At 42.4% G+C, this 14,854-nt stretch overlaps 1 protein-coding gene across 6 annotated transcripts in view; it reads left to right on the forward strand.

Annotated features, from left to right (window-relative positions):
• Positions 1-5,377: 5,377 nt before the first annotated feature.
• The window catches only part of LOC143291074 (uncharacterized), a 28,410-nt gene continuing 18,933 nt past the window's right edge, over positions 5,378-14,854 (forward strand). The window contains exons 1-2 of one of the 6 annotated variants that reach the window (XM_076600676.1): positions 5,378-5,900; positions 13,686-14,278. In XM_076600676.1, the coding sequence (XP_076456791.1) occupies positions 13,880-14,278 (399 nt within the window). In that variant the 5' untranslated portion in view covers positions 5,378-5,900; positions 13,686-13,879. Of the gene's footprint in view, positions 5,901-8,343; positions 8,539-9,753; positions 10,023-10,093; positions 10,572-10,623; positions 10,644-11,316; positions 11,572-13,685; positions 14,279-14,854 lie in introns of those variants that run through there. The other 5 variants (XM_076600673.1, XM_076600674.1, XM_076600678.1 and 2 more) reach the window with 5 other exon arrangements.

The raw sequence follows: 14,854 nt of genomic DNA on the forward strand, positions 1-14,854 counted from the left end.
CAACCGCCAACTTCGGGTCGAGTGTGAACCACGATTCTCTCCCTTGGACTACTTTCTGACAGAAACGATGATAATCATCATCATCATCATCATCATCATAGTGATGATGGCAATTGAAGTTTATTTCTATTGCGACTTTCATTCCAATACGTTAATGCTCAAGGCGTATCACATGTGTAAAATACAACAGAAAACCATTCTACACAAAAATCCTGATCACATGTATCATAGTCAGACGAACACACACACACACTCACACTGCATATATACATGTATGTGGTGCATGCGTATGTGCAAACATATACCTATACATACACAGAAATATACATTCGTATATAATACACACGAATATATACATATACAAACTTACATACTACAAATATGCATGCAGAAAAATGAAGGTTTCTAAAAAGATAAATAAGAAATGATAAAACACAAATGCATGTTCATCACCTGAAATACAAACTAATTCATTGTAAAACACCTCGATAAAAACAGAAATTAGAGGAGGAATGAAGGGGACTTAATTTTAAAACTAGAACAGATAGGGTTTTGTTGTTGTTGTTGTTTTGTGTGTTTTTGTTTTCTTTTTTTTTTTTTTTTTTTTTTTGTTTGTTTGTTTTTTCTCTCTCTTCTTTTTTTTTCTTTTTTTCTTCTTTTTTCTAGGGTCAATTACTTTGGTCCATTCATATTTCACCGAAATTACACCAACATCATATTGAACAAGTCAGGGAGGTGTTTAAAGGGAATTAAGTCTGCTCAGCAAGCTTTAAATGTGGTCCAAATATTGCATTACTCCCCTTGGCCAAGGGAATATTATTTTTAGATAATGTTCACGTGTTTGTACAGTATCCAATATAAAACCGCTCTCAAAGACAATTTCATTATTGTTTTACACTGGTTGCAGACATTTACCCCTTTGATAAACAGAACAAAGAAAGTTGAAAAGTAAACAACATCGAAAAGTGTTAAATCATGTCCAATGATGACTGAGATTTTTTTTTTTTTTCCAGGCTAAAGACGGGTGCGTGAAAATGAAAATACGCTCCTTGGTTTTCGAAAAACTAAAAGAGAAAACAAAAAGCAAGAAAACAAACAAACAAAAACAAAACGTAACCAGTCCAAAACAGTTACACCTGTAACGAATTAACATTGATATGTCGGCTTATTCGACTGTTTCCATTGAAAAGATGCGTTTAACGGGAAGTGTTTTTCTTCCGGAAAAAGCTACCGTCACCAAGAAGAAAGAGAAAAGCTTACGTTACAGAGGTTATTCCGTCGAAGAAGAGCGAGAAAGTGCTGATACAGTGAAGACAATGCTTCAGAAACAGAATCAGGTAACAGAACCGGTAATGTCCCATATCAGAATCCGAACTGAAGATAGCAAGTAAATGATAGTTTTGGATTGTGTTGTTTGGTGAGTCGACAGAGCGGAGCATTGTCGAAACTCGGGCCCAGTCCCACGACTACCAGAGAACCAGATAATGTTGTTAGCGATGTGCAGTGCACCCACGGCAAACCAGGTTTGCTCAGTCAGTCAAATCAGTCAGTGTCATTCATCTTGTGTTCGAAGATTTAGCTGGAAAAAGAAAACGCCATGATTTTCATTGAATACTTGTTGAAAGATTTAAGACCTGGAAGAAAAAAATATATTCACTGTGAAAATCTTAAGTGGAAGCTGGATTCTGTTCAGTGTTGACACTGACATGGAATTTTTGTGGGGGGGAAAAAAGAAGTTGGAAGATGGCTGTAGTGTCGAGAACAGAGGGCACGATATTATTAATTAGGGGAGATCACCATATCTGCACCTACTTTCGTTTTGTCCACATTAGCGGGGTAGTAGTTGGCACAGGGCAGGAATCAAACTGCTGCCAGAGTCTGCAGTGATGGGTCATGGTGAGTATGTTACTGTCAGATTAAATGTCATTTTAGTGGGGGAAATTACTTTTCAATCTATGCTAAGGTTCTTGTTCTTTCTTGAAATGCAATGATATGTAAACTTTGGCATGCATCAATAGTTACCAAGCTGACTGGTAATAACTTTTTAAGTTTGTAAATATCTATCAGTATGATATCATTTTGTCCTTACAAATATTGCTATTTCGTATTTTTTGTTGTGCTTATAATTCACATTATTTTGTTATTATTTTTGGTATTATTGATTGGTATTTTATTAATAATATTAATAGTATAATAATAATAATAATCATAGTATTATTGATTGCTGTTTTATTAATGATATTAATAGTAGTATAATAATCATAATCATAATAATGATAATACATAGTTTTTCTATGGTGTGATATCCAGCACCAATGCTGCTCAAAGCACCTCACATCATAGTTTGACTATAAACATGCCTTAAAAAACATATCAGCCACTATCTGACAATGGAAAACATCCAGTGTTTCATATGAATGCAAAAGCACACTAAAGATTATAAAAGCTGTGAAATAAATAATGCTTAGATTAACACAAAATGCATTTTATAGAACACACATCCACACACACACACACACACACACACACACACATATATAAGTGTCCTTCCCTTACACACACACACGCACTGACATTAAATATCAACTGCACTAAAAACAAAATTGCATAAGAATTAAAATATTTCTTATTTTCTAACAGAATTCTGTTCGGACGCACTAACATGCCTACACAGTTTCACACGCGTACCAGAGCATTGTAACCTCACAAACACACACACACACACACACACACACACACACACACACACACACACACACACACACACACACACACATTAAAAATATCCAGACAGAAAAAATGACATCACATCTATGACCAAAACTACATAAAATACACAATGCATTAAAACAGGACTGTAAAAATACTAGCACAAAGATACTTGCCAACAAGCAAACCTTGGTTTAACCATCCGCCCAGAACAAAAATGCTTACGGAAAAGGTAAGTTTTCAGATCTGACTTAAAGGAAGTATAGCAGTTGTTTTGAATTAAGGGTTGAGAGGTCAGAAGAAAACCACCACTGTCGATTAGTGTATGAGGATTATTTTGATGAGTGAATGGGGATTATCTTTATCAGTTTATAAAGATGGAATTTCCCATGATGTTGATGTGCTGGTAGATACAGAATGAAGTTGTGCGGATACACTGATTTCTGTTGTACAGTTCTAGTTCTTGGGCACACCAGGCTCAGTGTCTTTCTGGGTCATGATAAAGTCCTTTGTTAATTTTACTGCAATCATGTGTGTAGAAAACCCCGTTACCGTAACACCACAATGTAGATCTTGTGACAGCTGCAAGCTGCACCACCTTCCCTTTCTGGAACTATGTCCCAACCTTGGTCTCTGTGATTCTCACTGTCTTTTTGAAGTTGTTCTGTCACCCAAAGCCCACACACAACCAATGTGAATGCCTAACACACACATGCATACACGCATACATGCACACATGCACACACGCACACACTTTGAGTCTCTCTCTCTTTTTGCTATGTAAAATTATATAGATAGTTAAGTCTACCTTGCCCTTTTTTTTTTCTTTTTTTTTTTTCTTTTTTTTTTGATAGATTTTTAGACCGAAGGCCATGGTGGCTCTCACTGGGTCTCAGATTTAAGTCCTGTTGGAAATATTGTTCTTTACTTTGAGCGTATGTGTGTATATTTATCTGATGCACATACGTTTGTGAAAGCTTGGCATGTATAATAAACTCACCTGGGCAAGTGAATTTTCCACTGATTTGCCCGAATGTTAAAGTTAATGTTGACCCCTGCTAATTTAACTTGTATGATGATATATGTGCAAGTGAGTGTGAGCAAACGCATTTTACTTAACAAGTTAACAGGATTGTAAGGAATGTGTAAGGGTGATTATGTGTATTGTGTAGGGGACGGGGTCTGGAAGGGGTGAGTGAGTGTAGAAATTATTGATGTACTTAAATGATGTGGTTGCTTGAGATGAATTGCTATGTGTTCAGAAATTAAACCCACACCCCCTACATAGAAATTAAACCCACACCCCCTACACCTTCACCTTCTTACCCCCTCCCACTAACCCAAAAAGAAAAGCAAACGCTGACATTTCTTTTGGATTAAGACAACTTATACTGTTTTCATTAAAAATTGTATGATTTTCTTTTTCCTTTTTTTTTTTTTTTTTTTAATTGTTGCTGTAATTAACTTGTGTGAATTGTTCTTGTATCCCAGGTTTATCAATGCCGTCATCATTATTTCAGCATCATCACAACCATCGTCAAAACCACCATCACTCATCATCATTCAATTTCCCCCCAGATTCTACAGACCGGCGACAGGTGTAGAGGTCGCCACAGTCATGCCCCCACACCGAGCGGTACACACACACAGCGAAGCAGTGCCAGGAACAGGGCTGTGGTGGTCCACCTTATCCTGGATGGGGGAGACATCCTGAACACGCATGTCAGCCTCAGTGTCTGTCTTTGTAGACCCCTGGATGTGGGGAAAAGCCTGATGCTACTGGTGCTGAAAACAGCGCAGCGGGTGACAAAGGTGAGTGTCGCAGTGACACAGGGTGAGACGGGGTCACTGAGACTGGATTAGAGAGCGGGGTTTAGGCAGAGTCACACTGAGAGGTATGGACACAGAGATGGTGAGGCAGACACACAGACTGGGTTGGAGAGCAGGGTTGAGGCAGAGACATACTGACAGGTATGGACACTGAGATGGTGAGGTAGGGTCATGCAGACTGGTTTAGAGAGTGTGGTTTAGGCAGTCACACTGAGAGGTAGGGATACATAGATGGTGAGGTAGGGTCACAGAGACTGGATTAGAGAGCAGGGTTGAGGCAGAGATATACTGACAGGTAGGGACACAGAGATTTGTATTTGTATTTCTCTTTTTGTCACAACAGATTTCTCTGTGTGAAATTCAGGCTGCTCTCCCCAAGGAGAGCACGTTGCTACACTACAGCGCCACCCATTTTTTTATATTTTTTTCTGCACGCAGTTTTATTTGTTTTTCCTATCAAAGTGGATTTTTCTACAGAATGCCAGGAACAACTCTTTTGTTGCTGTGGGTTCTTTTAGTTTTATGTGCGCTAAGTGCAGGCTGCACACTGGACCTCGGTTTATCACCTCATCCAAATGGCTATTGTCCAGACCACCACTCAAAGTCTAGTGGAGGGGGAGAAAATATCAGCGGCTGAGCCGTGATTCGAAGCAGTGCGCTCAGATTCTCTCGCTTCCTAGGCGGACGCTTTACCTCTAGGCCATCACTCCACTGGTGAGGCAGACATACTGAGAGGTGGGGACACAGAGATGGTGAGGCAGACACACAGACTGGGTTAGAGAGCAGGGTTGAGGCAGAGACATACTGAGAGGTAGGGACACAGAGACAAGGAGAGGTATGGACAGGGGCATGATGAGGTACACGTGTGAATGAGCACATGGGTGTGTGCGCGCAAGTGCTTTTCCGTAGACACTTTTATATGTGTGCGCGCAGGTGTATGTGTTCAAATATCTGTGTTTATGTGCAGTTATATGCGTTCGCCAGCTTGCATATATGCATGGGAGTGAACAGAGGAGGGTAGTTCCAAACGTTTGTTATCGTTTTAATCTTTGCAAGGTAATCTGCTATAGTGACACACAACCTCTCGACAACTGATAAACAGCCAGGGTATTAGAGAACCTCTGTTGAAACACAGCGATAACGTGTGGAGAGGGTGACTCAAAGATTTGATGAAACCAGCTGTGAGTGTGACTCATACACACACTGACACACAGAACAGTGACATGGAGTGATAGACACTGTGACAGACATGCTTCCCCGTCAGGGTTGTGGGTGTTACACAGGATGATGGTGGTGGAGGTAGTTTTGTAAGTGTGATGCTGACAGTTTTGAATGCAGTGATGGCGGTGACTGGCTTTGAGGTAAGGGTTACAGTGGTTATGCGCCCACTTTAGAAACAAGAACTACAATACAGTATACACACTGCATGACGTCTCTGTGTGTCTCTCGTATTACTTCCGCTGCTGTTACTACTACACTGCTACAGTATTAATACTAACTGCAGTCAACCTTTCAGCAGGTCCAGAAGAGCTACAGTACTGTGGAAACATCAGTCCAGTGGCTGAAGGCAGTCAGGGTGTTGCCATGGTGGCAGCGCTGTGCATCAGGAGTGTGGCGGCCGCTGCGGTGCAGCAACAGCAGGTGGGGCATGGCGACAGCAGACAGACCCAGTCACCATCACCGCGACTGGGTAACAGACAGACCATGTCACCATCACCGCGACTGGGTAACAGACAGACCATGTCACCATCACCGCGACTGGGTAACAGACAGACCCAGTCACCATCACCGCGACTGGGTAACAGACAGACCATGTCACCATCACCGTGACTGGGTAACAGACAGACCATGTCACCATCACCGTGACTGGGTAACAGACAGCCCCAGTCACCATCACCGCGACTGGGTAACAGACAGACCATGTCACCATCACCGTGACTGGGTAACAGACAGACCATGTCACCATCACCGTGACTGGGTAACAGACAGACCATGTCACCATCACCGTGACTGGGTAACAGACAGACCATGTCACCATCACCGCGACTGGACTGGGACATGATAAAGGGGCTGGAGTGGCCGGTGGTGATTTGTGTTGAGAGGAAACAAACAAATGCTCCAGTGTTGATCTGTGTTAAGGAGAGGAAAAAAACACACTCCGGTGGTGGTCTGTTGTGAGAGAAAACCATGTTCTCTGGTGGTGGTCTCTGTTTAGAGAGAAAGCAAATGCCTCCGGAGGTTGTCTGTGGCAACAAGGAGAACAAACGCTTCAATGATGGTCTGTGTTGACAAGGGAAATAAGGCCTCCAGTGGTGGTCTGTGTTGACAAAGGAAATAAGGCCTCCAGTGGTGGTCTGTGTTGACAGAGGAGACAAAGGCTCCAGCGGTGGTCCGTGTTGACAGAGGAGACAAAGGCTCCAGCGGTGGTCTGTGTTGACAGAAGAGACAAAGGCTCCAGCGGTGGTCTGTGTTGACAAAGGCTCCAGCGGTGGTCTGTGTTGACAAAGGCTCCAGCGGTGGTCTGTGTTGACAAAGGAAACAAAGGCTGCAGCGGTGGTCTGTGTTGACAAAGGCTGCAGTGGTGGTCTGTGTTGACAGAGGAGACAAAGGCTGCAGCGGTGGTCTGTGTTGACAGAGGAGACAAAGGCTGCAGCGGTGGTCTGTGTTGACAGGCGGGACATGGCGGTAGAAGACAGGAAGTGACCATCCCCCATCACTGGGGCGCTGTAGAGAGACTGGACAGGCGGGTTGTGATCTGTGTTAACAGAGAAAGCAGATGTCGTGGCGTGGCGGCGGTCTGGGTTGACAGAGAATCATAATCATGATAATGACTGCTTTGGTGCTGGTCTGTTGAGAGAGAAAACAACCGCTCTGGCGGTGGTCTTCTTGTGGACAGGTGTGGCAGCCCCGTTGTGGAGGGCAAGGAAAAGGCAGCTTATCTTTGAGACTATTGTGTGGTTAAAGTAAATAAATATATGATGATTTATAGAATTGTTTGATGGTTTATATTATGCCTGCATGTAGCTCCTGGAAATGAAATGAACTTCAAGTTCAAATGTGTGGATGCAGACACGTTTACGGGCTTGCACGCGCACACAGAGACACACCTCCAGCACATGCATGCACACACATACAATACAAACAAGCACACACGTAACAATTAATATCATATGACACATGTATGCATGCACACTTAAACACCCACATCTCTCTCTAATTCTCACATATCATCAAGATTCTAACTCTCTCTCACACACACGCGCACACACACACACACACACACACACATATATATATATATGTGTGTGTGTGTGTGTGTGCAAGCTAGCTAGGAAGTGACAGTTATGTGATTTTTGCAGTCGTGTGAAAACACAGGGTGTTGGCCATGCACATAAGCACATTCCACCTGTCTCCTCTGTCATGCATTGTCTGCTTTCATTTCATAACCACCAAACTCGTGCTGCCAAGTGGGATGTTAACCCTACAGCATTCATGCTACAAGCAGCTGGGATCTGCCTCAGGATTCTCTAAATTTCATACTGGGAGCATGTGACTGGTTACTTTTCCATCATGCAGTGATGTTTTACGATTTCGGGAAGCACAAAAATTAACAAGGGACCCAGTGCTAGTGGTGTGATGTGTCAGCACTATTTTTTTTGGAATCTATAGTATGTCAGTTGTTTTTAATCATGCACAGCTATTTTCAGATTATGAGATATAGGGGGAGTCTCACTTCACCTTTTTTTTTCTTTTTTTTTCTCAAGGCCTCACTAAGCACATTGGGCTACGCTGCTGGTCAGGCATCTGCTTGGCAGATGTGGTGTAGCGTATATGCATTTGTCCGAACGCAGTGTGATGCCTCCTTGAGCTACTGAAACTGAAACTGAAACTCACTTCAGAGAATCCGAATGCACTAGGTACAACAGTACTACTACCAGCCCAATGCCATGGTCAACATCACCCTTCCAACATTTTTTAGAAATTGAAAGAATCTCAATGGTCAGTTGTTGTTGTTTTTTGTTGTTTGTTGTTGTAATTTCTCTCTCTCTCTCTCTCTCTCTCTCTCTCTCTCTCTCTCTCTCTCTCTCTCTCTCTCTCTCTCTCTAATTAAATATGGAGAACCATAGCAAAACATGGAGGCTAGACTCTAATCTTATTTCATAAGACGTTTAGTTTCAGCATGATCAGGCACATGTATCTTTCATTCTGTAGTGACACAGGCTGCATTTGATTTTAAGAAACCCTTGGTATATCATTTTCACTTATAAGTAGGAAAATAATATACATAACTCATGAGACAAAAATAATTATGTGTGTGTACACGCTTTTTTTTCTCTCTCTCTCTCTCTGTATCTGTCTCTCACACACACACACACACACACACACACACACACACTCATACACGTAGAACTGTTATTACCCCCTATTCATATGGGTCTATGGCTTTAGTTTAATAAACCATCTTGAATCTTGAATCTCTCTTTCTCTCTCTCTCTCACACACATACACACACACACACACACACACAAACACGTAAAACTGTTATTACCCCCTATTCATATGGGTCTATGGCTTTAATTGAATCTCTCTCTCTCTCTCTCTCTCTCTCTCTCTCACACACACACACACACACACACACACACACACGTAAAACTGTTATTACCCCCTATTCATATGGGTCTATGGCCTTAATTGAATAAACCATCTTGAATTTCTCTCACACAGACACACACACACGCACGCACGCACACTGGTTGATGATGTGAACAGTGACAAAGAAGCTGCACTCTTATTGTATGAATGTTATTTGCTTTGCCACCAGTGTCAGTCATGACATTATCCCACAGCATGGGGTTTGCATTGTAAAGTACTAATTGTTGAGCCCTCCCCTCCCCCCCAAAAGTTCCACCATTATGAAAACTGAGAGCTTTAGAAACCTTAGAAAGTTTTCTTAAAAACAACTGACCAGTTTCACGGTAAGGTGGTAAGCGCTGTGGACTAACCACTGGAAGTGGAAGGCTGATTGATTGATTGATTGATGTGGATACTTATATAGCGCCTATCGGTCAGAGACCAAGCTCTAAGCGCTTTACATACCCCCCCCCCCCCCCCCCCCCCACTTTTCGAGAGGAAACAAAACAAATAAGACAGACGTGGACACACACACACAAATATCGAGTTGCAGGCGCCTGTGTCATAACGTCATTGGTTAAAAATAGCATCGTCCACTGGCCCCAATGCTGGCCCGCTTTCTTTTTTCCAGAAACCCATTTTTCTTTCCTCGGAAACTGTCGCGTGATTTTCCCAGTTGTGGGTTGAATATGATGTGGGCTGCTCATTTACTTACCTCTGCTATATCAGTCGAATTAGTAACGAGTCCAGCGCACTGCATGAAAACAACCTGATATCACCCCGAACCTGTGGACAAGTTACAACTGAGTTACAAATTGAAAGTATCTGCTTTGATCAGGACACTGACTCCGGTAAGTATTTCTTTTTTTTTTAACTCACTCAGTACGGCCAGTCCTCTCTTCTCCTCTATACAGACCCCTCGGATGTCCAGTGGGTGTCTGAATGAACCAACCTTTAGCTTCCGTCGTCAGAATTGTGGTATTCTTTGTCAACATTCACCTCTTCAGTATAAGAGCCTTCCGCTTGCAATATTTTGATGATGGTAATTGGGGGTGAAACACTGTTAACGTCGTCTCTTTCGCCGTTCGTATGGAAAGAGTTAACGGTTTTTGCCAAAACGCCCTTGCCTTGTATGATTGGACACTGAGCAGCCATGTTCGGGACAGCAAGGTGAACATGCCGCCATGTCTTCAGTCGGTGGAATGCAGTCAACTTTTTTCCCCCTTGTTACACTGACTCAGTTTATTCGCCATGGTTGGCGCACGCGGATGTGTGTGTGTGTGTGCGTGCGCGCGCGCGCGTGCGCATTTGTATGCGTGTGCTCAGTGTATGTCAGTCAATGCATGTGTGTGTGCGTGCGCGCGCGCACGTGCCGGTCGTCGGTGTGTGCCCAGTGCCCGGTATGTGTGTGTGTGTGTGTCAGTGTGTGTGTGTGTGTGTGCCGGTGAACTCAGGCTGCATTGGAGTTACAGGTTCTTATTTCAACGTGCATTGTAATTGGTCTTATGCATGTGTATTCAAATGAAGATATTCAAGGCTCAGAGTTCGTAATATTTGTTGACCATGGACGGAGGCGGGAGGCTCGTGCCAGTGACACTGTGACTGACACAGTGACTCGCCGTGGCTAATTATGCGGCATGGACGGATTCGAACTCTAGACTGACCCAACGCAGTAATTAGTCAGGACAGGACAAAAGAGGAAACCAACTGAGCCATATTTTTCTCTGTCATGTAGTGTCTGACAGAGGCTAGCCTTCGGATATGAAAATTACATGAGCGACACAAGAAGTGAAATTTGGTCGTTCATAGTCAAGGTTTGATCGAGATATACACCCAGGTATTTGGCTGATGTTTGAAATCATCATAGTACTGAGTGCTACTGAAGCAGGGCCAGACGTAACTGGGTCCTTTTCTGCTGCCTTAAGACGACTGAGTTAGGTCTCCAACGGCTAAGGGTTCAGTTTTGTCTTCATTGAGCTTTAGCTTGTTTTTGTCCATCCATGTTTTTATATCACTGGAGCTACACAAGCTTCCAATTCAGTAATGACTGTTTTAAAATCAGATGGTGGAGCGGCTTTTTGTAATTCTGTGTCATCTGCATATTTATGGTTACCAAATGAGTGCCTTTTGAAGATGTCAGACAAAGGCTGAGTGTACAAAGTGAACAAGATAGGCCCTAAGACTGATCCCTGAGGGACACCAAACACAAGAGGAATGACTTTAGAAGTGCTATGTTTTACTTTAACCTTGAGTTGACGATTATAAAGATATGAAGGGACGTTACCTACTTCGGGAGGTTATCGGCCGTAGTACTTTCAGTTTTCTCCGCATAGGCGGATATAAGTTTGCACTGGACAGGAATGTCAGACCCCTGCCGGAGTCTGCACTAGTTCGGTCACGGTAAGTATGTTATTTAAACGTAATTTTAGATAGAAAATTTCCTTTTTAAAGCAGTAGATTTAATGCCAAAGGTAGTGCTAAGACGATTGATAAGAATTTGGTGATCAGTTGTATCAAATGCTGCTGACAGATCTAAAAACGCCACTCATAAGTTCGTGGAGTGGCCAAGAAGAAAATAACGTGTTGTGGTGACATTCACGTCTGTGAAGTAGGCTGCGCGAAAAATACAAGTAAGACAGAAGACGAGCAGCGTGTATATTCAACAGGCCTTTTTTTCCGATCTCCCAGGTCAACATATGTGCAGACCTGCTAGTGCCTGAACCCCCTTCGTGTGTATAAGCACGCAGAAGATCAAATACGCACGTTAAAGATCCTTTAAACCATGTCAGTGATCGGTGGGTTATGGAGACACGAAAAAACCCAGCATGCATGAACCACGACAGAGTCATCGGCAAGTCGATGTTGGTCGTGTAACGGAAAGAAGAAGAAGAAGAAGAGGGCCTTACCATTGATCTCAGATTATTTGTACAGTATAAATCTCAGTGCCCGCTACACGCCCGCCGATTGTCGTTTGCACAGTTCTCAAAACCGAACAGGCTATCATGTCCCGTGGCTTCTGATTGGGTGAAGAGATCGAGAGCTTTGTCATGCAGTGACACCACAAGCCCCAGCCAACACAGGCACATGATGTGGAACCGAAATACCATTTTGACTTGATGCTCCCATCTGTCTGTCTCTGTATGTGCATGTCTGTCTCTGTCTGTCTGTCAGTCAGTGTGTGTGTGTGTGTGTCCATCATATATTATATATATATATATATATATATATATATATATATATATAATATATGTATATGTATGTATATATATATATATATATATATATATATATATGTGTGTGTGTGTGTGTGTGTGTGTGTATGTGTGTGTGTGTGTGTTATTTAGCATATTTAATTTTTGTATGATAAATATATGCATACTTTAAGCCTTATATAATTTTCGTTCCCTGATAATGTTCAGAATGTACAACTATAGAATGATGGACTTAAATGAGTTGTAACCTGAGCTGTTTGTTGTTGGTATGTGTGTGTTGTTGTTTTTGTTGTTGTTGTCATGTTGCTGTGTGTGTGTGTGTGTGTTTAAAACATCTCAGTTAACATAACAAAACAAACAAACACACACACACACACACACACACACACACACACACACACACACACACACACATATATAATTATGCATGCTTATATATAATGCAAGCAATGCACTTTGTTTTGAATAAGGTTTCATTTCTTGATTCAAGTTGCAAACCAAAGGACATTTAAGCCACCTATATAAGTTTTGTAAAATAATCATTTTACTTTTTTTTTCCCCGTCACAGCATTTGGAACAGCAGACCATATCTCCATGATACAGAACAATGATTTAGAACAATGTGAGCTTTGTTTTTCCACGCACTTGAAGGGTTGACTGCATATGTATCTTCCAGAATATCACTGTATTTGACAATCATTTCATGAAAAGTCCGGTAGAACATATAAAAGATATGTGTTCAACAACATGATGAAAAGGCAACAGTTTCACCTTTCCTTTGTTTAAACTAAAGGGGATGTTACTTTATCACATGTTAATGTTCTGTACCTATCTCGATCATGTATGTAAAGGACGAGTACTCTGTCCCTCTCTTAGGCTTCAAAAGCAACTTTGTATAGACCAGTGTGAGAGAGAGAGAGAGAGAGAGAGAGAGTATTTAAGGGTGGAAATTAAAACAAAGAACTACCATCGCTCCAACCAATTTATAACCATGGAATTTAATTTTACCATAAGGTGCAATTTTGATATTATTTCAGTCCCAGTTATACGAACAATTATAGATAGATTCCTTAATGGGAACTCAGTCGTGTGTGTGTGTGTGTGCGCACACAGCCTTTTCGGGTTTTTTTTTTTCTCTTTTTTTGTTGTTGTTGTTGTTGTTGTTGATAAAGACCACTTGAAGTATGTTTCGTAGTACAGCAAACACTGAGGCTAACTCACCAGGTATTGTGAAGGCAGACTGTACAGTGTACTGTGAATGAGGTCACCTTGTTATCATGCTCTGTTATCTCTCTGTTGCAGAACAAGTGCCAGGTACTTCATGTACTGATATTGTGTGGCTTGCTTGCACACCACAGAGATTTGACAAAGACAGTGAACATCAACGACAAATATTAATTTCCAACCCAACAAAGACAGCGAAAATCAGCAGCAAATATTAAATTTCCAGCCTTGCGACACCAAAACAAACTTAGCAGTTCATTCATTGGAGGAGAATGGCGACGGGCACTCAACCGACCAATAAAGACAAGTTCACAGAGAGGGACGTGCGTCTGTCATGCAGTTTGTGCATGGAGTCCTACCGAGGGCGAAGCCCCAAAATCCTGCCCTGCTATCACACGTTCTGTTTGCCCTGCCTCATCGCCCTGGAAGCATCAGCTGCCGCTGCAGGATCTTCAGCTCCAGATGGGACCACCCAGCAGTCTGACGTGAAATGTGGTGATGTGAAGGAGGAGTCTTTGGAGAAACAAGAAGCTGCTGATGGAGAGGGCGGTGTGTGTGATGGTGATGCTAACACCGCCGTTTGTCGTGACGGCGGAGGGAAGGTGGTCTTTCTGTGTCCAACATGCCGCGCCCCTGTGCCTGTGCCTGATGGTGGGGTGGCTACTTTGCAGGTGAGGACAGTAATAAAAATATTTATTTTGTTTGTTTGGTTTTTTAATAAAAAAAAGGATATATATATATATACTACAGTAAGAGAACATACAAAAAAAAGGGGGGAGGGGGTGGCGCTCTCAGTGTAGCAACACACTCTCCCTGGGGAGAGCAGCCCGAATTTCACACAGAGAAATCTGTTGTCTGTTGTGACCAAAAAATAAAAATAAAAAAGAGTAATACAATAGTTGTTTTAGTGCAGCACACAGGTGCACAAGTGCCAAATGGTTAAAGGTTGGACTTTCACTGAGGGTTCTGGATTCCAAGCCCGGTCACAGCGCCTGGTGGATAAATGATAGAGCTTCTTCCAATCTCCCAACAAAAATAATGTGCAAGCCTGCCTGAACCCCCTCCATGTGTATATGCATGCAAAAGATCAAATGCACATGTTAAAGATCCGGTAATCCATGTCAACGTTTGATGGGTTATAGAAAGGAGAGCATACCAGACATGCACCCCTCTGAAAATGGAGTATGGCTGCCAACATGGTGTAGGTAAAAATGGCCATACACTTAAAAGCCCACTCGTGTGTACGA

Source organism: Babylonia areolata, chromosome 16, assembly GCF_041734735.1.
Source record: "Babylonia areolata isolate BAREFJ2019XMU chromosome 16, ASM4173473v1, whole genome shotgun sequence".
Taxonomy (NCBI): domain Eukaryota; kingdom Metazoa; phylum Mollusca; class Gastropoda; order Neogastropoda; family Buccinidae; genus Babylonia; species Babylonia areolata.